At 45.8% G+C, this 24,933-nt stretch overlaps 5 protein-coding genes across 5 annotated transcripts; 3 read left to right on the forward strand and 2 right to left on the reverse strand.

Annotated features, from left to right (window-relative positions):
* Window positions 1-928: 928 nt before the first annotated feature.
* On the forward strand, window positions 929-1,819 carry LOC120713794. Its single transcript, XM_039999765.1, has one exon. The coding sequence runs from the start codon at window positions 1,067-1,069 to the stop codon at window positions 1,778-1,780; it is 714 nt and encodes a 237-aa protein (XP_039855699.1). The 5' UTR covers window positions 929-1,066; the 3' UTR covers window positions 1,781-1,819.
* A 1,356-nt stretch (window positions 1,820-3,175) lies between these two features.
* LOC120713795 lies at window positions 3,176-4,207 on the forward strand. The gene has a single exon (XM_039999766.1). The coding sequence runs from the start codon at window positions 3,358-3,360 to the stop codon at window positions 4,066-4,068; it is 711 nt and encodes a 236-aa protein (XP_039855700.1). The 5' UTR covers window positions 3,176-3,357; the 3' UTR covers window positions 4,069-4,207.
* A 1,131-nt stretch (window positions 4,208-5,338) lies between these two features.
* LOC120713797 (zinc finger BED domain-containing protein RICESLEEPER 1-like) lies at window positions 5,339-20,120 on the reverse strand. Its single transcript, XM_039999768.1, has 3 exons — window positions 19,011-20,120; window positions 18,617-18,618; window positions 5,339-5,565 (listed from the first exon to the last, which is right to left on the reverse strand). Exon 1 carries the CDS (start codon window positions 20,059-20,061, stop codon window positions 19,156-19,158), a length of 906 nt encoding a protein of 301 aa, XP_039855702.1. The 5' UTR covers window positions 20,062-20,120; the 3' UTR covers window positions 5,339-5,565; window positions 18,617-18,618; window positions 19,011-19,155.
* Window positions 12,116-15,481, reverse strand: LOC120713799. The gene is made up of 3 exons (XM_039999769.1): window positions 15,355-15,481; window positions 12,512-13,360; window positions 12,116-12,398 (listed from the first exon to the last, which is right to left on the reverse strand). Exons 1-2 carry the CDS (start codon window positions 15,377-15,379, stop codon window positions 12,762-12,764), a joined length of 624 nt encoding a protein of 207 aa, XP_039855703.1. The 5' UTR covers window positions 15,380-15,481; the 3' UTR covers window positions 12,116-12,398; window positions 12,512-12,761.
* Window positions 20,121-21,149: 1,029 nt separating the features above from the next.
* On the forward strand, window positions 21,150-23,451 carry LOC120713591. Its single transcript, XM_039999521.1, has 2 exons — window positions 21,150-21,618; window positions 22,344-23,451. The coding sequence occupies exons 1-2, from the start codon at window positions 21,150-21,152 to the stop codon at window positions 23,024-23,026; spliced, it is 1,152 nt and encodes a 383-aa protein (XP_039855455.1). The 3' UTR covers window positions 23,027-23,451.
* The last annotated feature ends 1,482 nt before the right edge of the window (window positions 23,452-24,933 follow it).

The raw sequence follows: 24,933 nt of genomic DNA on the forward strand, positions 1-24,933 counted from the left end.
ATGTGTTATCTATCACTCACTTTTGCTGCCAATCGGTTTAATGGACTGCAGTTTTAATATTAATTAGCCTATCGTCTAGGGACGCAAGTTTGGTCTTCTCCAGGTCATTGCAGCGGTCCAAAACTCAACCAAAGAAACTAGTCTGGAATTCAAAGCAAGAAAAGTGGAACAAAAATGAACTAAGGGAGTGACCCACAATCATCCATTGGTTATCCACTTGTTTCCGTACTAGTGGGCCCATTTGGAAAACAAATGCCGTCTCTATGTAAGATGTACAATCATAACTTATCCAAACTGAAACCACCAAAGAAATTTACCTAAGCAGTGAAACCATATATTTGTGGACCTTAACAGTTCAAATATCTTGCAACTCTCTGCATTCATGTGCTGCTGCTGTAAAAGTTCACCGACAGAGTAACCACTTCATCTCATTACATTTCTGCTGCATTCATAGGATTTTTTTTCCTATTAATTTGATATGGCATGATTATCTCAAGATAGACAGTTGAAACCTAATGTTAAGTGTCAACTATACTGTTAGTTGAGTCAAAAGTCGTACTTGCATGGTAGTCCTTGATGCTGTTGTAGTTGGCTGAAACATGCCAGCGGTGCTGCACGAGCAATGGAAGCGTAGAGAACACACTGCAAGGTTGAATTATCAGCGGAGTAGACAAATTATTCCTCTCAATCAACACCAAAACTACAGTTCTTCCCTCCTTCCATCATGATCTCATATCCGGATCAGAAAGAAACGTAAACCCTCTTGCAGAGTAAATTGGCACTAATAATTGAGACATGCCAGGTCGATAAGCTCACTCATTAACGTTTGTTGAAATATTAAACTGTAGGTGCATCACAATCTGTCTGTACCAAAAGTGCATGACATATGGAGGGTGGTGGCCAAGATTCCTTCTGTCACTTTCTCTATCCATGCAATTGCTTTTGCAGCTCTGCTATATAAAGGGAGAAGCCAAGGTCGAGCACCAGCAAACCGCAGCTTCTCTTACCTAATCTTCTATAACATCTCCATTTCTCCATATATTGCATCAGAGCTTCAACCCCAAGCATGGCTTCCCATCTGACATCCTCAAGTCTGCCTTCTAGCCCTCGCTCAGACGAAGCCGGAGTTGAGCAGCAGCTTGAGAACTTGAAGACAACAATCTCTTCACCCTCGGCAACCATTGACACAATGTGCCATGGTTTGAGGAGGCTTATAAGCATCTACAAAGGCATTGAAGAGATGATGTGCACACCGAGCAACCAAGTTAGCCTCTGCCAAACCCTGCAAAAGAAGGCAGTAGAGGAAGAGCTTGGACGGTCACTCGTCTTGCTTGACCTCTGCAATGCCATGCAGGAAAGCTTCACTGACCTGAAGATGACTGTACAAGAACTGCTCCTGTCTCTCAAAAGAGGAGACAATGCAGCTGCTCAAGTCAAGGCATACATCCAGTTGGCCAAGAAGACACACAAACAGTTCAAGACAGTCTGCAAAAAGACTACTTCTGATAAGAAGGATTGCAGGGTGGTGAAGGTACTGGAAGAAGCAAGAATCATCACTACCTTGCTGTTTGAATCCACATCGTGCCTCTTGTCAAAGCAATTTGAGATGCCCAAGTGGTCTATTATCTCCAAAACATTCCAGAAGGGAAAATTAGTGTGCGAAGAGGAGCAATTGCAGGCATTAGAGTGCAGTATCAGAGATCTAGAGAGCAGAGCTGAGCTTCTGTTCAGGAGATTGATCCAGTGCAGAGTTTCTCTTCTGAATACTCTTAGCTCATAGATACCCCCAAGCTCCAATCCCTTGTGATTGGCATCCACCTTTTGCAGGATTAGTCAATTATCAAACAGTTTTGCAGCATGTATACTTGTGGACATGTATAGAAATTCACTGAATCAAAAGCTAAAAGTTCTTTTGCCAATTCATGGTGTGAATTCTATGACTTATAAATGCCCCTAATATCATTAATACCTTGGCATCTGACATGTAAAAAAAAGGACGTACCCAGTGCCGTAGGCTTCCCGCACAGTGCGGGGTCTGGGGAAGGGTTGTCTTTAAGCCCCAAGCCTTACCCACACAAATGTGCAGAGGCTGGGGCTCGAACCCGGGACCTTCCGGTTACAGACGGTAGGCTCTACCGCTGCACCAGGCCCGCCCTTCACCTTGGCATCTGACATGTATGGAAGAAAAAAACTTTGTGCTTGGAGCATATATGATTTACATGCAACAAAAAAAATAAAACTAATCTCAAATGAAGTGGGTGTTTCCCGCTCTGTTAAATTTTAGATGCGGTAAGGAACTTGGCATTGATGCTAAATAAGTGATGTCACAGTTATGAGCCTCGTGGCAGAAGTTAATATGCAAATAAATGTTTCTCGCATGTGATTGAAGTGCACGATCGATGTTGTAATACCTTTGCCCTTGATGTCACTGAACGTCTGAACCTCATGGAGATTCCCAGACAATTTGCCATCATTTACAGCACTAAAGGAGTCATGCTCATGCACATACTTATGTCACTGCTGATTTTGATGCTGCCTGCTGAGTGTTGGTCAAAAGATCATCCATCTACATATGCAAATGAATAGAATTCACACAATCCTTGAACCGGGTATCCTGAAACATGTATTTTGGCAGGTGAATGTAATTCACTCTTCCTCCTTTGGATTGCACAGTCAAGCCCATAACTGAGGAACTTTCCATGCAACTCTGTTTTTGTTTTTTTTTTCTCGAACATGCAGAAGATCTGCGTATCAATATATTAAGGAGGGGGGTGGGGGTGTTGACAACACCCAAAGTACGCAGGTTTTGTTTTTTTTTACGGGGGAAACAAACCCGTAATATAACACCCCCCCCCCCCCCCACCACACACACACACACCCCTAAATAGTCACACACAGACAGACTCCCAGCCATTACTACTCCTAACTGACAATAAGCGTACCGATACACATGCCACCACATAATATCTAGTTAACAACCTGTTAAACAACTTAACCTGCACTATATTGAAGGCCCATAGCAATACCAAGAACAAATTCAGATCCTTGCTACCAATAATTGGGACATGACAGAGTGTCACTCCCACTATCAAGATGCCTGGTGGTCCAGAGTAACATAAATCACGTGGAAAACCTTGATGGTGTGGCAAGTCTGTAGCACTGTCATGAAACCACAGCAGACAGCATCTTGGAGATGAAATGGCATGATTCCCTCTGTCTACCACTCAAAAGATGCTCTCTTAGCTACTTCTGGTGTATAAATAGGCCTTGAAGAAGGGATAGACACATCAAACCAAAGTTTCTTCTATCTTACCCAACATCTCAAGCCTTCAAACCTCAGATACTCCAGCAGAAACAATGGCTTTCCATCTAAGATCAGTTAGCCTGCCATCAAAGAGGCTCTCCAATGAGGTTGAAGTCGAAGCTGAGCTGCAAAGCCTGGAGGCAAGCATCTCTTCCCCCTCTGCAACCATCGAGTCAACATGCGATTGTTTGAGGAGGCTTGGAGATGTTTACAGCCACATCGAGGAGATCATCCACTTGCCCAGCAACCAAGTTTGCTCCATTCAGCAAAGGAAAGAGTTGGATGCGGAAATGGAAAGTTCTCTCGAGCTAATGGATCTCTGCAACGCTATGCAAGAGAACTTTGCTGAGCTGAAGACAACTATCCAAGATCTGCTGGTGGCTCTCAGAAGGGGAGACGATGCAAGCACTCAGGCCATGATCCACACATACACCCGCTTGGTCAAGAAGGCACAGAAGCAATTCAAGAAGACTAGCAAGAAGGCTACCTCTGACGAGTGCGAGCTGGTCAAGCTATTGCTCAAGGCAAGATTGGCCGCCGCCTATCTTCTCGAGTTGGCATTGAGCCTTGTATCGAAGGAAGTGGCGATGCCCAAGAGGTCTCTTGTCTCCAAGGCATTCCAGAAGAGAAGTATGGTTGTTTGCAAGGAGGAGCAGTTGCAGGCATTAGAGTGCATCATGGGAGATCTTGAGCATGGAGCAGAACTTGTGTTCAGGAGGATGATCCAGAGCAGAGTTGCCCTCCTAAACATCCTTAGCTCATAGATTCTCAAGTGTAGACACTCTAACATCCTGCGATTGGCCTCCGCTTTTTAAAAGGATCTGCCAATCCTCATACATGTACAGTACCTGTAAATGTACAAAGAGTAGTGGAACTGAAGGAAACAATTTTGATCCAGACAAACTTGCCCTGTTTAATGAGCACAAAATGTAATTACACTAATGACATGATTACAGCAATAATGCTCTGGCCAGTTGACCACCCACTAACTTCCACTAATAACTAAAGGTTAGTGGGTATCAATCTGTCAAAAGCATGTGCACCTCCTATGCCTAATGTCTCTGATTTTCCAAGTGGCCATGTTACCTCGCACGCCGCACTAGCTTAGCCCGCCAAATCAGCACCCCAATCCCCTTGCTGTGCGGATCAAGCTGGCTTGCTCTGCGTATGCTAAGCACGCCAGCTCCACCCCCAAGAGGCATCACCGTGTGATTAGCGCCTAGCATTATTGGGTTTGTTCCATCACCCGAATTGCAAGCACGATATGGACCATGCGTTCCCTCGAAAAAAAAAATATGGACTATGCGTCATGCGTGGCGACTTTTCGGGCATCCAAAATCCCAGTGCTTCCACTTGCTAGCACCAATCGAGCGGAACCAATTCATGTATCAGCAATCGAGATGAACGCCGATTGTTCTTCGAAGTAAAGAACGGAGAGTAAGCGATACCTCGTGGCCCGTGCGGTTCGCGCGGCGGCGACCTCGACGGCGCACGCGCGGAGATCCTCGACGTACGGCGGCGGCGACCTCCACAGTGCGACGGGCGGAGCTCCCCGGCGTCGGCGCCGCCGCTTTCGGCCTTCCTGTTGCTGGCCACAACCAGGGGCGATGAAAGGCTAAAAATTTTGAACTATAAAATTTAAGTGCTGGTTCTTAAAAAACCGAAATCTAATTTTATATAATTTTTGAACTAAAATATTTAAAGTTCTTATTGGGTCGTGAAGAAGCCACTAAAACCACGACCAATTACCACCCCTAAGGCCATAACCCATTACTACCTCTAGCCACGACTAGTTCCACAGTTATTGGGCCGAGCCTTACTAGGCCTAAAGGAGCATTGCCCAAGAGCTATCTTGGCCCGGTCCAAAACTGACGACCGACTCCGTCGCGTCACGTTGTCGATGGCCAAGCTCTAGCGATACCCGCAATATTTTCTACCCATACTCATAAGTTAATTATCCAACTATTATCCTACCCGTAACTTGACCACTTCAATTTGCCCATACCCATTGGGTAACAGGGAATATAGATGAGAATATTATAGAAATGCAAAACAGTAAGCTTTTACATCATCCATCATCTCTTGCGGCCACAACCACACTATAGGTTGGACGTTCTCGCTATCAGAAACTTGCAAAAAAAAATTCCTCATCTCCATACAGAAACTAATTCATAGCAAGATTCATGTCCGAGCCACTTGACATAGAGCATGCCGCTTGCAATGTCCACAAACATTGTACCACATCCTTCTTCTTCCTTGATCTATACTATAAGGATCCATGGAATTTAAAACATTCCTCACCAAGTTTAGCCCCCATACCCACCTCACAAACCCCCTCTTTAAGGCCCACATGTAAACTCAGAAAGTTTAACAGGAACCTGGCAGGCCGAAAACGAGAAAACGACGCCCCCGCCAGTGCAATCGGCGGGCGCCCTCCCCCTCGCGTTGTTTTTTTTTTCACCACGGGCGTTCCTTACCCACCCCTCCGTACCTGCGATGGTATTGGCCAGCTGCGTAAATTACTCCCCCCGACGCCCCCTCCTGCCTTGAGACTCGCCTCCCTCCGATGCCGCCTCTCCCTCGCGGCAGCGCCACCCCCACGACATCGCCTCCCCATCGACGCCGCCAGCGGATCGACAGGCGCCGCGGATGCAGCCTCGCCGCCTCTCCACCCCCTCTCGACACCCTTCCCCTTGCGACGTCACCGCCCTCCCCTCGCACCACCGCATTGCCCACCCTTCCAGCCGTCCCTCCCAACCGCCGCGGAACAAGATCTGACGGGACGGGCGCATGGCCAGCGGCTCACAGTGGCCTGCGGGGCCAGCAGCTGCGGCAGGAGGGCGAGGCCCACGTGGATCTCGGCGCCCTGCGCCCTCGCACCGAACAAACCTTTCCCCCAAAATTTCCTCTCCCCCGCCAACAAACTCTTAATCCGGTCCCGATCCCTACAGGGTGCCGGCTCGGCTCCCCGATACGGCCCCGGATCTGCTTGTCGCTCAACGGGAGCTCTCGATTGGTACCAACTTTCTCCCCTCTTTTCGATTCCATAGGTCTCGAGGTTAGGGTTTGCGAAGGTCGGTTTCGGGCTCCAATCCGCTTGATTGAGGCCGGATTTTGCACGAAAACGTCGGATACATGCGTGATCTGTAGGTTTCAGGTGGCCAGATGCGAACGTAGGGTTTCGTTGGGGCTAGAGGTGTTTGATCCTATTTTCGAATTCAATAGGGTTTCAGACCACGATATTCGAGCCTATTGCTCCACTTAATTGTTGCATGAAAAAAAATGTTGTTACGTTGCTAAATCATTAGGGGTAGCATTTCTTTTATGTCCTTCATTTCGGCAGTTGAACATGTGAATTACATTTGGTCTATTGACCTCCATATAAGAGGTGTTCGTGGGGCCTATACATAGCTTAAATCATTTATTGTTACTTCTGAATCGGTATTTTCCTTTCCGTCTTGTGTGTGGTGACTGTCTGCTACTACTAAGTAAACTATAATTGTAATCAATTTCGTTCTGTATCCTCTCAGAACAAGCATTCTGCATCAGGAAGACAGTGAGGCTTGTCAGGCACCACTCTGAACAGCTTGCATGTAACAACATGAGGGGAGTGTTAGAATTAGCCAGGAACTTAAACATTAGAGGCTAATAACCCAAGATCTTAACATAACCTAGTTCATGACAAATCAATCTAATGCGGAATAAATTGGTAAACATTATACCAGCGTTAGCAGTTGCAGCAGCCATTTACGCCTGATCCGTAGAGGAAGTAGGCGTTCTTGTCGGTGTAGGAGATGCAGCAACGAATCGGCGTCCTTCGGCGCCAAACGGGAGTGCTTGGCCTTCCAAACCCCTCCAGTGCCTTTAGCGATCAGACTAGCGGTGGCTAGGGTTTTAGAATGACGTGAATGGGTTAATTAAGGTGCTAACCACGACCTTATATTTATAGGCACTGTGGGGCTGGGGGCCAGCCTCTGGAAACGGGCCTAATGGGCCTGCTGATCACAGCCCATTAGGGTTTTATTATTAGGTTTCCTTAATCGCGTTTAGATGGTTTAAACGCTTCCTTAATAGTGAAGATCACAATATATCTTAACTGAAATATTTATTTCCAACAGGGAGTAGATATCAGTCGTCCAAAATTCCTTCCTGAGAAATGCCAGATTGCAGGTAATGACCGAGCATCTTATCTCTGCCTTCTATTATATGCTTGCTTGACTCTAATACATGATTAGTTTGTCCCAAAGTTTGTCAGAGAGATGAAATGGTCGGCTCATTCCAATCATCGTCATCACATGGTAACTGATAGGATTCCTAATTTGTCTAGAACTTCAGCACTTGATTAGTTTAATTATTCAGTCAGTTCATGTCTTCTAAGAGCCCAATGTGCCAGACATTGTAGTAAATGACTAATGCATGAACAATTAGGTGATGGTGACCGCCAATATTTCAGTACTGACCAGGACATTTGGATGCCTATTGTTTACGTGTTTCTTGTCAATCACTATTCTGCCCCATTTATTAAAATGTCCTCAAGGAAAAAAAAAACAAAGCTGCTTCTGAATTACATGGAGATTTGGCATGGATTGTATAATAAGCATTGAACAATATTCAGAAGATATATGTTCCTAATCATTTAGAAAATGCTACTGTATGCACTTCTTAAAATGAACTTTCTTATGCCGTATTTATGTAATATGGCTTTGTGCACAGGTTGGCATGATAAAATGAGTCCATGTATCTTGAGATATAAAGTCATGGCACAATTTCTTTAAACATATTTACATGTTTGTAAACCCTTGGCAAATACAATTGCTTCTGTCTCAAATTTTCACTTTAAAATTACAGTTGGCTTGAGCAAAAATGTGTATACTGGGTACCCATTGATTGTATATCAACAAGGCATAATTGTCAGGTAATCACTTCTTCCTTTTCACCTACATGCTTCTAGCTAATAGTTCCATTTTCACTGATAATGGAATAGAGATTGTTGCAAATAAAGCTCGATCAGATCAGTCACATAGTCGAGGTGCTCATCGGACGCAATGGACGAAAAAGAATTATTGTTTTTGAGCCTCGAAAAGAATTGTTGTTGGGGCGTTATTTTCTGCAATAATGCTTTTGGCTATTTGATAAAGCTCCGTTATACACGAACTGTGTTGACAATATGTTTCCTTTTCCCAGACCATCGGCTCCTTTTAGAAGAAGTACAACATTGGATCGTTTGAGCTGCTGAGCAAAACTGCACCAATTCAAGCAATTTCACTTATTATACTGGTCCCCTTTGTCGATTACTACCTCAATGGGTGATCATTGTTGAACTACAATTTTTTAGGAGGGGCCACTGTAAGTTATAGCTTCTGTCACAGTTTTCAGTTCTTGACATTTGGTCCTTGCTTCTAATTCTGCAAGGGAGAAAGGGAATGCCAGATGAACTGCAATAAGAAGGTATCTTTCTTAGATCTAGAATTTGTGGCATTTCTGAATGACATAATATTGTATCCAAAAGGATGTTTCGGTGCGAGCAATTAGCATATATGCATAGTAGATGGTTTTATCATTAGGTTTCCTTAATCGCGTTTAGATGGTTTAAACACTTCCTTAATAGTGAAGATCACAATATATCTTAACTGAAATATTTATTTCCAACATTCTCCCACTTGATCGAACGGTTAAGGCTAATGTTCGTATCATACTAATGTTCACCCTTAGTAGTAACAGAAAGTACCGGACCAATGCGTCGTCAGTAGCTTGATGCACTACTGGGACCCCATTACCCACAGTCTCACTGAAACACCTCGGTAGAACGCTTATTCGTTTGTTGGGAGTCATAATGGCCCTAAACCAGGACCTGAAGACTATCCACCAAACCCATATTAGTAACGTGCTGCTTAAACACGTTTGGTGGTAAGCCTTTAGTGAGCGGATCCGCTAACATAGAATTAGTTCTTATGTGCTCAATCTTAATGGTTCGATCCTAGCATCTTTCTTTCACAACACGATACTTAAGGTCAATGTGTTTGGAAGCACCACTTGACTTGTTGTTACTCGAAAAGAATACTGCAGACTGATTATCGCAGTATAACGTTATAGGTTCCGTAATGCTGTCAATTACCTTGAGGCCCGGAATAAAATTCTTAAGCCAAACAGCCTGTCCAGTTGCTTCATAGCATGCCACAAACTCAGCTTGCATCGTCGACGCTGCAACTAAACTTTGCTTAGAGCTTTTCCATGATATAGCTCCACCAGCTAACGTGTAGATATATCCTGATGTAGATTTCCTACTATCCACACATCCAGCAAAGTCAGCATCAGTATAACCCACAACTTCAAGATTATCTGATCTTCTGTATGTGAGCATGAAGTCTTTAGTGCCTTGGCAGTAACGTAATGCCTTCTTGACACCAACCCAGTGGACCTTTCCGGGATTTTTCTGATATCTTCCAAACATTCCGGTAGCAAATGCCAAGTCAGGACGCGTACAGACTTGTGCATACATCAGGCTTCCGACAGCTGAAGCATAAGGTATGTCCTTCATCTCATCTGATTCCAATTGGTTCTTAGGACGTTGGGCTTCACTAAACTTATCGCCCTTCGCTAATGGAACAGGTGTGGCCTTATTCTTATCCATATTAAATCTCTTAAGCATTTTCTCAATATATGCTTTTTGAGACAATCCTAGTACTCCTTTGGTCCTATCTCGGTGTATCTCAATGCCCAGAATATAAGAGGCTTCACCAAGATCTTTCATATCAAAATTGGATGAAAGAAATCCCTTTGTCTCATGCAGCATACGCTTATCGCTGCTCGCTAATAGGATATCCACATAAAGCACTAGAATTATAAATTTACCACCCTTTATCTTAGTGTAGATACAATTATCCACATCATTCTCCTTAAATCCAAATTTCTTAATCACTTGATCGAATTTAAGTTTCCACTATCTTGACGCTTGCTTAAGCCCGTAAATGGATTTCTTAAGTCTGCATCCCAAATGTTCCTTGCCCTTCACAACAAAACCTTCCGGTTGTGCCATGAAGATGGTCTCATCCAAGTCACCATTAAGGAACGCAGTTTTGACATCCATCTGATGTAGCTCTAAGTTATAATGAGCCACTAGCGCCATAACGATTCTGAATGAATCTTTCTTAGACACAGGGGAGAAGGTTTCATTATAATCAATCCCTTCCTTTTGTGTAAAACCTTTGGCTATAAGCCTTGCTTTGAATCATTCGACATTCCCTTTAGAATCACGTTTAGTCTTGTAGACCCATTTACAGCCTACTGATTTGACTCCATTAGGAATATCTACCAGATCCCAAACATCATTGGAACTCATGGACTTAAGCTCTTCTTCCATGGCCTCAATCCATTTGGCAGAGTTCTCACATGATACTGCCTCTCTAAACGAGTTAGGATCATCAGCTTTCCCAATATCATACATGTCTTCACTTAAGTATGTCTCACAATCAGGGAAAACTGTCTGTTTCCTAGGGAAAATTGTCTGTTTCCTAGCCCGCTGTGATCTTCTTAATGGTTCAACAGGCTGAGGTGCTGGTTGAGGTGCAGTCTGAGGGACCTCGACATGGTTCTCAACTTCAGCATTAGGCGCCATTTGCTCAGCTTGTTCGCTCGCAGGATCAGGAGTTACTTCAACAGGCGGAGCAGCGCTAGTACTCTGAACAGGAGGCGTAATCTGAACAGATGGTGTACTCTGAACGGAAGGAACGAACAGCGGCACTAACTGAGGTGTTACTGTTTCTTGAATTACCGGGATGGGAAGCTCAGCCTGTATTTCTTCAAGATTAATTTCCCTCCTCGGAAAGCTCCCACTGATTCCTGCATCCTCTAGGAATACAGCCTGCCTGGTCTCAACGAACTTAGTGAAACGATCAGGGCAGTAGAATCGGTATCCCTTAGACTTATCAGGGTATCCAATGAAATAACAGCTCACCATCTTATCATCTAATTTCTTTTGCTGTGGATTAAATAACTTAGCTTCGGCTGGATAGCCCCACACACGCAAATAATTAAGCGATGGTTTCTTCCCAAACCACAACTCATAAGGTGTTTTTGGCACGGATTTGGAAGGAACACGATTAATTATGTGCGCAGCTGTTTTTAATGCTTCCATCCACAGCTCCACAGATAAAGTAGAATAACTAAGCATGCTACGTACCATGTCCATCAGTGTACGATTACGACGCTCAGCAACTCCGTTTTGCTGTGGTTCGTCCGGCATACTGTACTGGGCCTTTATACCATTCTCTTCAAGATACTTAGCGAATGGTCCAGGTACTTGGCCGAATGGAGCATGTCTCCCATAATATTCACCACCTCGATCCGATCTCACTAATTTAATAGTGACATTATGCTGATTTTCCACTTCAGCCTTGAATATTTTGAATTTATCTAATGACTCGGATCGATCATGAATGGGGTAAATATAACCATAACGAGAGAAGTCATCTGTGAAAGTAATGAACGAGTCAAAACCATCAACAGACTTTACTAGGAACGGGCCACAAATATCAGTATGAATTATTTCTAATAGGCCCGTACTCCGAGTAGCTCCTTTCTTAATTGTCTTAGCGAATTTCCCCTTAATACAATCAACACATTGTTGATCTAAGTCTGAGAGATCTAATGAATGGAGTATCTCTTCTCTTATGAGACGCTCAATTCTCCCCCTCGAAATGTGGCCCAAACGACAATGCCACAATTTCGAAGAAGTCTCATCATCACGCTTACGCTTATGCGATACATCATCCACATTCATTGCAGAATAAACTTTATCAAGAGAGAGCAAATAAAGATCGCCTTGCAAATGACCAAGGCCCACACTTAAATTATGAAATTTAATGTTGCACACAGAGTTGCCAAACTCACAAATATGTCCCGACTTATCTAAACGCGAAACAGAAATAAGGTTTCTCTTCAAACTGGGAACATAAAGAACATCATGCAAACTAAGGTTGAAGCCGCCTGGTAACTCCAAATTGAAGCTCCCAATGCCTTCAACCTTCACTTCATTGCCATCAGCCACTCTTAGACTTCGCTCCCCCTCTCTTATAGTTCGGATCGAACTGAATACCTGCAGTGAATTGGAAATGTGCACAGTGGCACCTGAGTCAATCCACCAAGTATTAGGAGAAAAATTCACTAAGAATGATTCATCAATAAAAGATACATAATCAGTAATTGTACCTTTGTTCTTAAGCCACTCCTTAAATCCATGGCAATCCTTCTGCTCATGTTTAGGTGACTTGCAGAACTTGCACAGCCTCTCATTAGAGGTCTTCTTATGTGACACGGTCTTGCTCTTATGGCCCTTAAACTTTCTCTTATGCTGCCTGCTGCTGCCAGACTCAGCCTGATGCTTAGGAGTGTTGCTCATGCTAACACGCCCAAAGCGCTCGCTGACCATGTTGACAGCATCGTTCATCCTTTCAGCTTTCTACCTTTCTTCTTCCTCAACACAGTAGCTAATGAGCTCAGCCATGCTCCAAGTCGCCTTCTGAGTGTTGTAACTTATTTTGAAGGGACTGTACTGTACTGGCAGAGAAGTCATGATGAAGTGCACCAGAAAACCATCAGAGATAGCCATATCCAGTGTCTTCAGCTTATTTGCCATGTCACACATGCTCATAATGTGCTCCCTGATTCCACTTTGCCCATCATACTGTGAAGTCAGCATCTTCATGATCAGGGTGCTAGCATAAGTCTTGGAAGAACTCTTAAAGTTCTCCTCCACCTTGGCAAGGTATGCCTTGGCGCTCAGATCGTTACCATCCTTGTCCTTATCAGGAATAGCACCACAGATGGCCGGAGTGATCGTGTTCTTAATGATCATGTTGGCCATCCTGTCTGATCTCTCCCACTTCTCAATGGCAGTACGATCACCATTGGGATCAGCGGGCTCTGCTGGCTTATCTTGACGTAAGGCGAGATCATACTCGCACACAGCAATGGCCACCTGAACATCTTTATACCAGCTGGGGTAGTTGGTGCCATTCAGGGGCTCAATGGACTTCAGGTAGCCCGTCACAGTGTTCACTGAAAATCATGAGAACAATAACTTAATTAAACTCACAATTAAGATGCGCATAAGAAGTATGATATTAACCCTACGATGGTCTGATTAAAATCATACATAAATTTCAATTTGCATCACCGATGGGGAAAACAAACGAAATTTATCATTAAAACTCATAATTAAATCAACGATGGTCAGAATTAATTACAAGTGCTCTAAATAAACTTCCCGATGGTTCCATTTAAATAGAGTGCATCTTAATTGCTTATGGTGGATGAACATAATTTTCAGTGAATAAATGCAATTAAAATATAATTAAAAGCATTTACATAACTCATGGAAAATTAAATACACATAATGCTGGTAATAATAAGTGCAACAGAAATAATTAAAGCCTTTAACATAACAGCAATTAAAATTGAGCTTAAATCATAAGAAACAGCAATAGAAAAGGCTTTATAACTTGAAAATGGGTTAAAACTCATAAAGCAGACCACAAACTCAATTTGGCCCACGAAAATCCACCCGCGTGCGCGGCCCATAAGCACGCAAACGGCCCAGTTTGGCCCGCCCCGCGGAAACCCTAACGCGAGGCGATCTGGACCTTTCATCATGATCCAATGGTTACAAACTGATTTAGTGCCATATAAATAGGGTGTGCTGCTGTCTGAGAATCCTAATCTAGCAGCCTCACTCCTCTTTCTTTCTCCCAGCCCCGAGCCACCGCTCCTCATGGCGACTCATGCCTAGCGCCGCCGCCATCCTGATGCACGCGCGCTGGCTGGAGCCCTGGCGCCCTTTCACGCGCGCGCGAGCAGGGCGCCACCGGCTTGCAGCCGCGTGCTGCACGCTGCAGCACTGGTGCGAGCCCGCCCGGCCACGCACCGCAAAGGCGCTGGCGCTGCAGCCACCTCGGCCACCGCCGGCTACGTGCCGCTGGGGCACAGGCCCCGCCGCCCTGCCTCCACACGCGCGCGGGGCTGTGCCTGCCGCTCTGCGGCTCGGGCTGGCCGGTCGGCCGCCTCGCGGGCCCTGCAGGCCACTGCAGAAGCGCATGCGCGGGAGCCTGGGGCCGCCGCCGCCTGAAGCGCGGACCCGGCAGCGCACCCACCCCTGCCGCGAGCGCCGACCGCCGCCTTGACGCGCTCGCCCCGGAGTTCGGCTGCCATGGCTCCCCGTGGGCCCTCTCGCCGGCGTGCCGTGCGAGCTAGTCGCGCGACATGCCGTCGAGGGGCTCCACTGGATGCCTCTTTCGGCGACCACGCGCGGCGGATCAAGATGCCACGCGCTGCTCGGTCGATTAGTGGTAAGCGACAGGTAAGCAACTGATGCTTCACTTTTGGTTAGGGTTAGGGTTCATGGAAAAATTTGGGGATTTCAAGATGTGATCTGAAAATTGCTTTCCCCCTCCTTCTTAATGCTCTGTGATGCATCTAAACTCATGGATCTAACAACTAATTTGCGGAATAAACATGAACAGAGGCTTAATTTGGGGAAAAACTTAGTACCGAAACCCTAGATCCCTAATTGCATTATTAATCATCAATTGCCTCGGTTTAATCATGAATTAGCATAAATATTAATGATTTACATCTAATCCGAGACACTTAGCATTAACAGATCAAGATTTAACTTAAACTTGACCTAAACCGAATTAGATTAGATCTAATCTCGTGATCAGAAACTTAATTAACCATGATTTAGATCTAATCACGCATGATTAACACATAAAAGCCATTCTGCAGGATCTAATTGCATCTAAACCGTGAATCAAACTTAACTGTGCAATAGGATCTAATATGCACAACACGTTTGCATCTTAAAACCGACGAAAACAGAGGCATAAACATGGCTAAAAAAATTGACCGTGCATGACTAGGTTAAGATGGCTCATGATACCGATTGTTAGAATTAGCCAGGAACTTAAACATTAGAGGCTAATAACCCAAGATCTTAACATAACCTAGTTCATGACAAATCAATCTAATGCGGAATAAATTGGTAAACATTATACCAGCGTTAGCAGTTGCAGCAGCCATTTACGCCTGATCCGTAGAGGAAGTAGGCGTTCTTGTCGGTGTAGGAGATGCAGCAACGAATCGGCGTCCTTCGGCGCCAAACAGGAGTGCTTGGCCTTCCAAACCCCTCCAGTGCCTTTAGCGATCAGACTAGCGGTGGCTAGAGTTTTAGAATGACGTGAATGGGTTAATTAAGGTGCTAACCACGACCTTATATTTATAGGCACTGTGGGGCTGGGGGCCAGCCTCTGGAAACGGGCCTAATGGGCCTGCTGATCACAACCCATTAGGGTTTTATCATTAGGTTTCCTTAATTGCGTTTAGATGGTTTAAACGCTTCCTTAATAGTGAAGATCACAATATATCTTAACTGAAATATTTATTTCCAACAGGGAGTAGATATCAGTCGTCCAAAATTCCTTCCTGAGAAATGCCAGATTGCAGGTAATGACCGAGCATCTTATCTCTGCCTTCTATTATATGCTTGCTTGACTCTAATACATGATTAGTTTGTCCCAAAGTTTGTCAGAGAGATGAAATGGTCGGCTCATTCCAATCATCGTCATCACATGGTAAGTGATAGGATTCCTAATTTGTCTAGAACTTCAGCACTTGATTAGTTTAATTATTCAGTCAGTTCATGTCTTCTAAGAGCCCAATGTGCCAGACATTGTAGTAAATGACTAATGCATAAACAATTAGGTGATGGTGACCGCCAATATTTCAGTACTGACCAGGACATTTGGATGCCTATTGTTTACGTGTTTCTTGTCAATCACTATTCTGCCCCATTTATTAAAATGTCCTCAAGGAAAAAAAAACAAAGCTGCTTCTGAATTACATGGAGATTTGGCATGGATTGTATAATAAGCATTGAACAATATTCAGAAGATATATGTTCCTAATCATTTAGAAAATGCTACTGTATGCACTTCTTAAAATGAACTTTCTTATGCCGTATTTATGTAATATGGCTTTGTGCACAGGTTGGCATGATAAAATGAGTCCATGTATCTTGAGATATAAAGTCATGGAACAATTTCTTTAAACATATTTACATGTTTGTAAACCCTTGGCAAATACAATTGCTTCTGTCTCAAATTTTCACTTTAAAATTACAGTTGGCTTGAGCAAAAATGTGTATACTGGGTACCCATTGATTGTATATCAACAAGGCATAATTGTCAGGTAATCACTTCTTCCTTTTCACCTACATGCTTCTAGCTAATAGTTCCATTTTCACTGATAATGGAATAGAGATTGTTGCAAATAAAGCTCGATCAGATCAGTCACATAGTCGAGGTGCTCATCGGACGCAATGGACGAAAAAGAATTATTGTTTTTGAGCCTCGAAAAGAATTGTTGTTGGGGCGTTATTTTCTGCAATAATGCTTTTGGCTATTTGATAAAGCTCCGTTATACACGAACTGTGTTGACAATATGTTTCCTTTTCCCAGACCATTGGCTCCTTTTAGAAGAAGTACAACATTGGATCGTTTGAGCTGCTGAGCAAAACTGCACCAATTCAAGCAATTTCACTTATTATACTGGTCCCCTTTGTCGATTACTACCTCAATGGGTGATCATTGTTGAACTACAATTTTTTAGGAGGGGCCACTGTAAGTTATAGCTTCTGTCACAGTTTTCAGTTCTTGACATTTGGTCCTTGATTCTAATTCTGCAAGGGAGAAAGGGAATGCCAGATGAACTGCAATAAGAAGGTATCTTTCTTAGATCTAGAATTTGTGGCATTTCTGAATGACATAATATTGTATCCAAAAGGATGTTTCGGTGCGAGCAATTAGCATATATGCATAGTAGATTGAGTTCTGCACGTTCTTGTGGATTATGCCCAATACCAGTATCTAGATTGAATTAATGGAAGAACAACATAGATGTGGCTATGGGTTATGCCCAATACCAGTATCTAGATTGGGTTTCTGCAAAAGACTATATTTAGTCTCATCTAATTGACAAAATGGCCGCTAGCTAGAAAATAATTTTAATTCTTTCTTAGAAAGGGGTAACCATGATATAGTGAATATGAAGTGGTTGTCCAAAATCCAAATCTAGAGGTGTAGTGCTGGTTGGTTTTGAAGCAACTGCAACTTATTGAAATGGAAATCCACATTCTGATGTTCTACCTTTCTTTTTTTTAATGTAATTTCAAAGCCTTTGGAAGGATTGATCCTGAAAAGTGTAGATACAAACAACCCAAGTATTTTTCCTCATATCTTGGCAACGGAACACCTGAAATCTCATTGTGTTTACTGTTTCAGATATAGCTCCTTTGGCTTACTGTTTCAGATATAGATGTTTAATGTTTCTCCTTTTATTTCAAATTTCATCACAATTTGTTTGCATAGTAGAATTTGATAAAACTTTTGTAAGAAGCCACTGCAGTTGCTATCTACCTCTTTTCTGGTGTTTATTTAATAGTTTTAATTAGTTTATTAATTGTTTGGTTCACCTTTGTAAGGTAGAATTTAATGAAATTTTTGCAAGAAGCAGCTACAGTTGCTATCTACCTCTTTTTTGGTGTTTATTTGACAGTTTGATAATTAGTTCAGTAATTGTTTGGTTCACATTGCGATATATAATATGAGTGAGCGATCACTAGCTACTTCATTTGCAGAGGTGTCTAGAGGGGAAGGTGTGGGTGGCTCTGTAGCTGCCTAATTGAGGGTAGAGACCACGAGAAAAGTCCAGCTGATGGGGAGCTGCATCAGCGTGGGGCTCTCCTCGACACCACTCACATTTTCTTATCCCAAAGAAGGAACCAAGTTGAACAAAGTTCCTTTTCTCCGTCACTTAAATGTTTGTTGATTGTTATGTGCGTGGATTTGTTGGATGGACACACACAACCTTATTAAAGATACATATAATATAATGTGTGGATGAAAATAATTATGGTATGGATTATAATTTAAGATAAATTGTTGGTTAATTAATCTAAATATCTTGTTTTCTAGGTTGTTTATATAATTGTCACATATCAATCGCTGCTTTAAATATAAAGTGGTTATTTTCTAAATTTTTTAAAATATGTACATGCTGTATGCGGACCTATGCTAGAAATTTCTTGATTTTAAACGCACATGGGCACTACTAGTTGCTGAAAAGAAGTTATAATATTGTCAGCTTAGATAAGGGTAAGGCGGGTTTCAAACATGGCACATGAAACCACAACACTACAAAATGCAGAATTTCAGATCGACAAGGACAAAAAGGTCTGATCCTATACTTTGGCAGCTAGACTGCTATGCTGAAATATGTGAGACTCACTTTTTTTCTTAAGTCAAATTTAAATTTGTGTTAAAAGAGTATAAATGTCAACAGCTCAGTGTACACTCTCATGAGAGCCCATCCCATGAGCTTCCATTTAGCTACTGCATATAAAATTTAATTAGCCACTGCATATCCAGTTCATAAGCTAACATATTCAGAGATTAATAGCAACTTTCAGAAGCAAACTATACGTGACTCATAAGCTAACATATTCAGAGATTAATAGCAGCTTTTAGAATCAACTATAGTATGTTCTGCCTAACTATGTTGACTCAGAATCACATCAATGCATTATCAGGATCAAAATAAGAAAAAACAAGTGATGCCATGCAATACTGCAAGCAGGGAAAACAAGAAAGCCTACCTTAATCATCATTAGTTTGATCTTCTTCATTTGGTGTTGGTACAGATGATTCATAAGCAGGTATGCTATCTTCAACAACTCTAGGATCAACTGTTTGAAATAAAATAATGTTAGAAAGCCTATATATAAGTACCAAAAATATTATTTAGGAGTAGAAATATGCACATGATATGCGACCCTTGAGCCAATCATGTGAACATATTATAGCCTCAATTGTTTCTGGGAGCAGGTTGCAGTGATAATCATCAAGTATTCTCTTAGCAGAACTGAAAATTGACTCAGAGGCCACGGTTGAAAGTGGAACACTCAATATATCACGAGCCATCCGAGAAATGATTGGATATTTTGGGCCATTAACCCTCCACCAAGCCATAATATCAAAAGAACTATTGCCAATTCCAGGAGAAGACGGGTCTTTAAGATAGATCTCCAACTCTGATTTACTATGACGACTTGAATTGCTCTCATATATAAACTTCTCTAGTCCCAGTCTAGTTGCAAACAAACTAGATGATGATTGTGTTGAACTAGGTATTGCTGCCTCAAAATTCCTTGATGAGTTACCATCTAATGATGTTTGGGAGGGTTGACTTGCATATTCATTAAACAACTCAAGGAATGATTTTCTTGCAGATTCAATTCTTAGATCAGCCACAAATGGATCATAAAACAATTTATAGTAGTACTCAATGGATTTCATTTTGTAGCGTGGGTCAAGAATTGTTGCAATTTTTAATAATTTATTTGCAATGTCCCAATATTTCTCAAACTTATCCACCATTGGTACAGCCATTGATGCGACAAATGTATCAACACCGAACTGCCACTCCTGGAGAAGAAGATAAATTCCACAGAAATCATTGAAGTACAGACTTAAAGTGGGATATTTTGTACCTGAAACTCTTTTTGTAACCTCATAAAAGACCTTGAGGCAATCTACTACACACTTAGTATGCTGCCAGTCCTCATTGGAAGGTAAGAACTTGTAGGAGCTATCACATTCATGCAATCTGTCAAAAGCATAACGGAATTCCATAGCTCTTTCAAGCATAAGAAAAGTAGAATTCCATCTAGTTGGGACATCAGCTTTGAGAGATAAATTAGGAGCATTAACTTGACAGTTTAGGGTTTAGTACCTCTACATGTGCAAATCCTATGAGCTTATTATGCAAATTCCACTCATCATCAATATAGTGTGTCGAGGGTTTGGGTAACGGGGAATAACAGGCAAATACAAAAATACCCTCTCCATACCCTCCTCACAACTGGATATACCCATCCCCTACCCATTTAAGATGGGTATATCCATACCCTACCCGTTTGCTGTGGGTGTGGATATGGGTAACGGGTACAGGTACCCAGTGGGACCTTGACCGTCGCGTCAACTATGATGTACGCGACGAGTGCTTCCTATAGGTGGCCAACTGGGCCGAGCCTGTTGGGCCAGTACGGGAACGGCCCGAGAAAGCATGGCCCGAGAACGGCCCGGCTTGTGGCCGTTCGGGCTCGTGCCGTGCCCGTGCCAAGCACCGGGCCATGCCTGGGCCAGCGAAGCGGCCGCGGCACTAGCACGAGCCCGGCCCGGTTAGTGGGCCGACATGTTTGCGGCCCGTTTAAGCGCCGCTCCGCTCCCTCTTCTCCCTCGCGTCGCCGCTCTCTCTCGCTCTGCTCCCTCTTCTTCCTCGCGCCGACGCTCTCTCTCTCTCGCCGCTCCTCTGCCGCGCCGCCGCCGCCGCCGATCGAGCCTCCTCTCTCCTCCGGTCCTCCCTCCATCCCTTCCTCAGCGACATCGACGTCCGGAGTCGAGACGGCGCGGCACGCGGGTCTGCATCCCCTCGACGGCTCGACCTCAGCTCGCTCGCCTCCGTCCGCGCCTTCGCTGACCGCTTCCACCGTAACCCCGGCTGCCGCCGTCGCCGGTCGTCCGCCGCCGCCCCGCGCAGACCGTTGCGCCGCTCAGGCCCGGCGTGCCCAACGGCACGGCACGGCACTCCGTCGCATTCGCCGGGCCGTGCTCGGGCCGGGATGTCGGCACGGCGGTGCCGCCGTGCCCCGGCGTGCCCGTGCAGGCCGTGCTCGGGCCGTGCCCGTGCCGTGCGGCCCGGTTGGCCACCTATGCTTCCTACAAACTGCCATGCGATGGAGGCACGCATGGTTGCTCCCAACTCTCATCATCGCGTCCAACTCCGGCCGGCTACTGGCGACATAGATGCCGCCGCAGCGACGAGCCTCCCATTCCCATACGGCCGGGACGCCGTACGACGAAGCAGGGCGGTGCCTGTCCCGTTGCCGCCGGAGAAGGAAAAAGGAGGGCGAGGATGGCGCGCCTGTGGGCATCCTCCCGACAACGCGCTCGCTGCGATCTTCTCCCGGGTGGCCTCGGGCGACGCCGGGGTGGCGCGCTGTGCCGCGACGTGCAGGCGCTGGGGCCGCGTCGTGGCCACGCGCGCCGCCGCCATCGCCCACGCCCTGCCCAGGCCCTGCGCCAGATCATTCCTTCCCCACCTCGTCCTCGGCATCCTTCACGGGCCAGAGGACGGCGGCAGCCGCACCACCCGCGCGTGGAGGAAGGTCGCCGCTGTCACGGCCCACGGGCCGACTGGGCTGCGTGGATTACTGTAGCGCAAGCTACTGTAGCACCGCGGAGCTCAGCTCCTTAGTCCCAAACTGAAAGTAGAGAGGGAGCTGAACCAGTTTAAATAGCCGCGAAACGAGGACGAAAGCGCAAGAGAGTTATTTAGCAGGTGTGGTTTACTCAACATGTAGAGTAGATTTTAGCCGTTATCCCGGGCCGGGTCGTTACAGGGGTATCAGAGCCATACTCTCGCGGTTTCACGCCACGTACGGGCAGAAGTGCGCATACATGAGCACGTCGGCGCGTGGAAATACAGATGCCAACAGCATGTGGACGGACACACATGTGCTGCTGGCAGTGAACCCACGGACGTGGCACATGGAATCGTTAGCACTAGACGTATGGGACGTGGCCCAAGAGAAGTGATCCTGCTCCTTTGTCCCGTATAGGTAATCTGGTTCGACGAGGACGTCGAATACTAACGGGGGAGATTGTCACGGCTCACGGGCCGACTGGGCTGCGCGGGTTTCTGTAGCGCAAGCTACTGTAGTATCGCGGAGCTCAGCTCCTTAGTCCCAAACTAAAAGTAGAGAGGGAGCTGAACCAGTTTAAATAGCCGGTCCCTGGGAAGCTAGTAACTCCGGTTCGAACTTTTAGCGCGAAGCGAGGACAAAAGCGCAAGAGAGTTATTTAGCAGGTGTAGTCTACTCAACATGTAGAGTAGATCTTAGCCGTTATCTCGGATTGGGTCGTTACAGCCGCCGCCTCGCTTCATCTGGACTTGGACGGCGGCCTGTTCGCCTTCGCCCGCCCGGTGGCGTCCCGCAACGGCCGCGTCGTCTTCGAGCTCCGGCGCGAGGCCCGTGCCGACGGCCTCACCCTCTGCGTGTGCAACCCGGTGACGGGGGACGCGGCCGTGGTCCCGCCCCTCGCCGGCGAGGACTGCCCCGGCTACTACGCGTGCGCAATCCTCACCAGGGAAGACCTCGACGTCGCCGCACCACCGCCGCGCTGCACGCTCGGATTATTCCGCCTCGTGCTCGTCTACAACCGCCGCGGCTTCACGGCGTTGAGGTGCTACTCCTCCGACGCCGGCAGCTGGGGTCCCCAAGGCCGGAAGCCCGGCGCCGAGATCAGCAACCGCATGCTGCAGCAGCTAGGTCCGGCGGCCGTGCTCCGTGGCGTAGCCTACTGGCCCATGCACCGCGCGGCGTTCGGCGTTCGGCTGGACGGCGCGGCGGCGGCCGCCATGGACGTGAGCTGGGTGCCTTACAAGATGTCACACTTCCTGCCAAATTTCCGGCTGCTGGGCGTGTCGCCGGACGGGGATCTGAGCTATGTCAGTGCGGGGAGAACCAAAAGGCGACACCTCGCCATCATCGTCGAGACCTTACAGCCGCAGAGCGTCGACGACGACATGAGCACGGCGGCGGATCGATAGGAGAGGCGAGGATTCATCCGCCTGCCCCAGTTCGAGGTGCCAGGGGCAACGGCCCTCAAGCTGCGATGGTTCGGCGAGAAGAGCGGCATGCTGCTCTTCACCATCGGAGAAGGCGGCAACCCCAGCGGATCGATGAAAGAGGAGAGATAAAATATCACTGACATGTGGGCTCCACCTCCAACGTGGCATAACTCGGCAAAACAACTTGATGGCCAAATGTGAATGGTTTTGAGAGTTGGTTGGCTGCGAATGTCTGATTTTAGAGTTGCACTGCCAAATCTGAATGTACTTGATAGTTCAATAAAAAATGGACTTTACTCTTTTTTTATTATAGTTGCTAGCACCTTGAAAAAGAAACGCAACAACTAAATGCTGAAAGAGAACGGTAGTACGTGGATCTACTGCAATCGGTCGGCCAAAATAGAAAGAACCAAAGAAATTGAGGATTGTGTATTTGTGTGGTACTACTATCGATGTTGTTTTAGTTTTGGTAATGACGACTTATTCATCCAGCCGTATCTTACGTGTGTGGGCCCTTCAATATTATTCCCTCACTATCTCTCGTATCTAAGAGCATATTCAAGAAACCTTTTATGTCTTCTCTAGTTTATTGGAAGATAGGTACCTTAAAAATTTAGTGGAACATGTATAAAATTTTTGGTATATATGAGTATAATGATACCAAAACGACTTCCAGCCAGATGGGCTGTGCCAAATTAGCTGGCACGAGAACCGTAGTTTTGGACTGGCCCAAGCACAGCACAACCCGTACTGGCTGGGCAGAAGCCTGGCCAAACCTTGGGCGCTCGCCGCACCCATCCCCCCCCCCCCTCCCCCACCTCCGCATCCAGCTCGCTGTCTCCCCACTTCCTACGCCCCTCCCGCTGCGCCGCGGCCAGCTTCCCCAACCCCTCTTTCACCTCCCTCCTCGCTGCCACTTCGTTGCCGTCGCGATCGCCGCCACGGGCGACGTCGGCGAGGACAGCAGGCCGGGGCCGGCAGGAGAGGATGGGAAGAAGGAGACGGACCTTGACACGTCGCTTGCCGCTTGGGAACCTCTGCGTTGACGTTGTGCTCATCGTGCGGCGTGCCCCCGACCCCAGCTCAGGAGCGCCACCGCCTCAGCTCCTTGCTTCTTCTCTGGACTCGCCGGGATATTTGTTTATCCATCTCTTTCGGCGGCTCGTCCCGGTCGCCCCCACCAGTTGGAGAGAGCCGTTCTCGCAGTAGCAGACTAGCAGTCCCCGTCTCGTCCTATGGATGATTCTGAGTCATCAGGTTCAACAGGTGAGGTTTTTTTATGTTCACCCGTTGGGGTTAGGGCTTTCTTTGCGTGCTAGGGAAGACTGTCGTAGGGATAAATTCTGGAAGTAATTGTACTTTGATGGGATGAAGTTCTGGAATCAGCTTACATTCTTTATTACTTTGTTGATGGATTTTCATTAGGATTAGTAACCGACTAGGGCTTTCTTTGGGTTCCGAGGAAGACCGCCCTAGGGATTAAATCCTGAAATCGTACTTTGTGTGTTTTTCTGAATAGTGCCAGCAATTTTCTGCTAGTAGAAATAACCTTTGTTTGAATATTGCAAGTCTTATGGTTCTTTTTTTTCCTCCAATACGCAGGAGAGCTGCGCATTATTGTATTAAGACGAAAAGAAAGTTTATAACATCGCAGAGCAGAGCTCGCGTCCATAGTGCATCTGCTGGGTGTCACTAGGAATTCAGGATAGTTACAAGACGCCCAAGAGGGTCAACCGGAAGCTCCTCCGGCAGGACGTTGAATCGGCATATCAGTACGACCTCCGCTCGTTTAGAGGAGGCGATGTTGGTGAGTGGGTGATTGGCCAGTCGCTCACTGCGTTTGGGCAATGCGGGTTGCTCCAGCGTGTTGGCCACCGCGCGCCTTG

This window comes from Panicum virgatum, chromosome 6K (assembly GCF_016808335.1).
Source record: "Panicum virgatum strain AP13 chromosome 6K, P.virgatum_v5, whole genome shotgun sequence".
In the NCBI taxonomy this organism is placed as follows: Eukaryota; Viridiplantae; Streptophyta; class Magnoliopsida; order Poales; family Poaceae; genus Panicum; species Panicum virgatum.

Excerpts from the sequence above, each read along its gene's own strand:
- LOC120713797 (XM_039999768.1), bottom strand. The coding sequence starts at position 20,061 with ATGCTTGAAAGAGCTATGGAATTCCGTTATGCTTTTGACAGATTGCAT.
- LOC120713799 (XM_039999769.1), bottom strand. The coding sequence starts at position 15,379 with ATGGCTGCTGCAACTGCTAACGCTG. Across the intron at positions 13,361-15,354 it reads TGCTGCAACTGCTAACGCTG|TGAACACTGTGACGGGCTAC; the intron begins GTATAATGTTTA and ends CATGATTTTCAG.
- LOC120713795 (XM_039999766.1), top strand. The coding sequence starts at position 3,358 with ATGGCTTTCCATCTAAGATCAGTTAGCCTGCCATCAAAGAGGCTCTCC.
- LOC120713794 (XM_039999765.1), top strand. The coding sequence starts at position 1,067 with ATGGCTTCCCATCTGACATCCTCAAGTCTGCCTTCTAGCCCTCGCTCA.
- LOC120713591 (XM_039999521.1), top strand. The coding sequence starts at position 21,150 with ATGGAGGCACGCATGGTTGCTCCCAACTCTCATCATCGCGTCCAACTC. Across the intron at positions 21,619-22,343 it reads CCACGGGCCGACTGGGCTGC|CCGCCGCCTCGCTTCATCTG; the intron begins GTGGATTACTGT and ends GGGTCGTTACAG.